The sequence below is a fragment of the Buceros rhinoceros genome, unplaced genomic scaffold (genome assembly GCF_000710305.1).
Source record: "Buceros rhinoceros silvestris isolate BGI_N320 unplaced genomic scaffold, ASM71030v1 scaffold28426, whole genome shotgun sequence".
NCBI classification, from domain to species: domain Eukaryota; kingdom Metazoa; phylum Chordata; class Aves; order Bucerotiformes; family Bucerotidae; genus Buceros; species Buceros rhinoceros.
In genome coordinates this window covers 1-211 of record NW_010418514.1, presented here as the reverse complement: position 1 = coordinate 211, position 211 = coordinate 1, and the positions used below count along the sequence as shown (strand labels likewise).

At 64.5% G+C, this 211-nt stretch overlaps 1 protein-coding gene across 1 annotated transcript in view; it reads right to left on the bottom strand.

Annotated features, from left to right (window-relative positions):
• Positions 1 to 143, bottom strand: part of LOC104495602 (chordin-like) — a gene marked incomplete at its 5' end in the record, with an annotated part of 3,899 nt that extends 3,756 nt beyond the window's left edge. The window contains one exon of the mRNA XM_010138587.1: positions 37 to 143. Within this exon, the coding sequence (XP_010136889.1) occupies positions 37 to 143 (107 nt within the window). The remainder of the gene's footprint in view (positions 1 to 36) is intronic.
• Positions 144 to 211: the final 68 nt, after the last annotated feature.

Genomic DNA, 211 nt, shown 5'->3' with positions numbered 1-211 from the left:
ACTCCCCCATGAGGGAGGCAGCTGTCCCCTACTTACCTGGTACTCCGGGGTGCCATTCTCATGCAGTGCCATCTTGGCCGAGCCCACAGCCCCCGTCTTGGTCGGCAGCAAGGCGTCCGCTCCGCACAGCACGCTTTGAATGGCTTTAGCCCAGGAAGAGAGGCACAGGGTTGGGGGGGAGGTGCTGTTGGCAAGGGGGGAGGGGGCACAG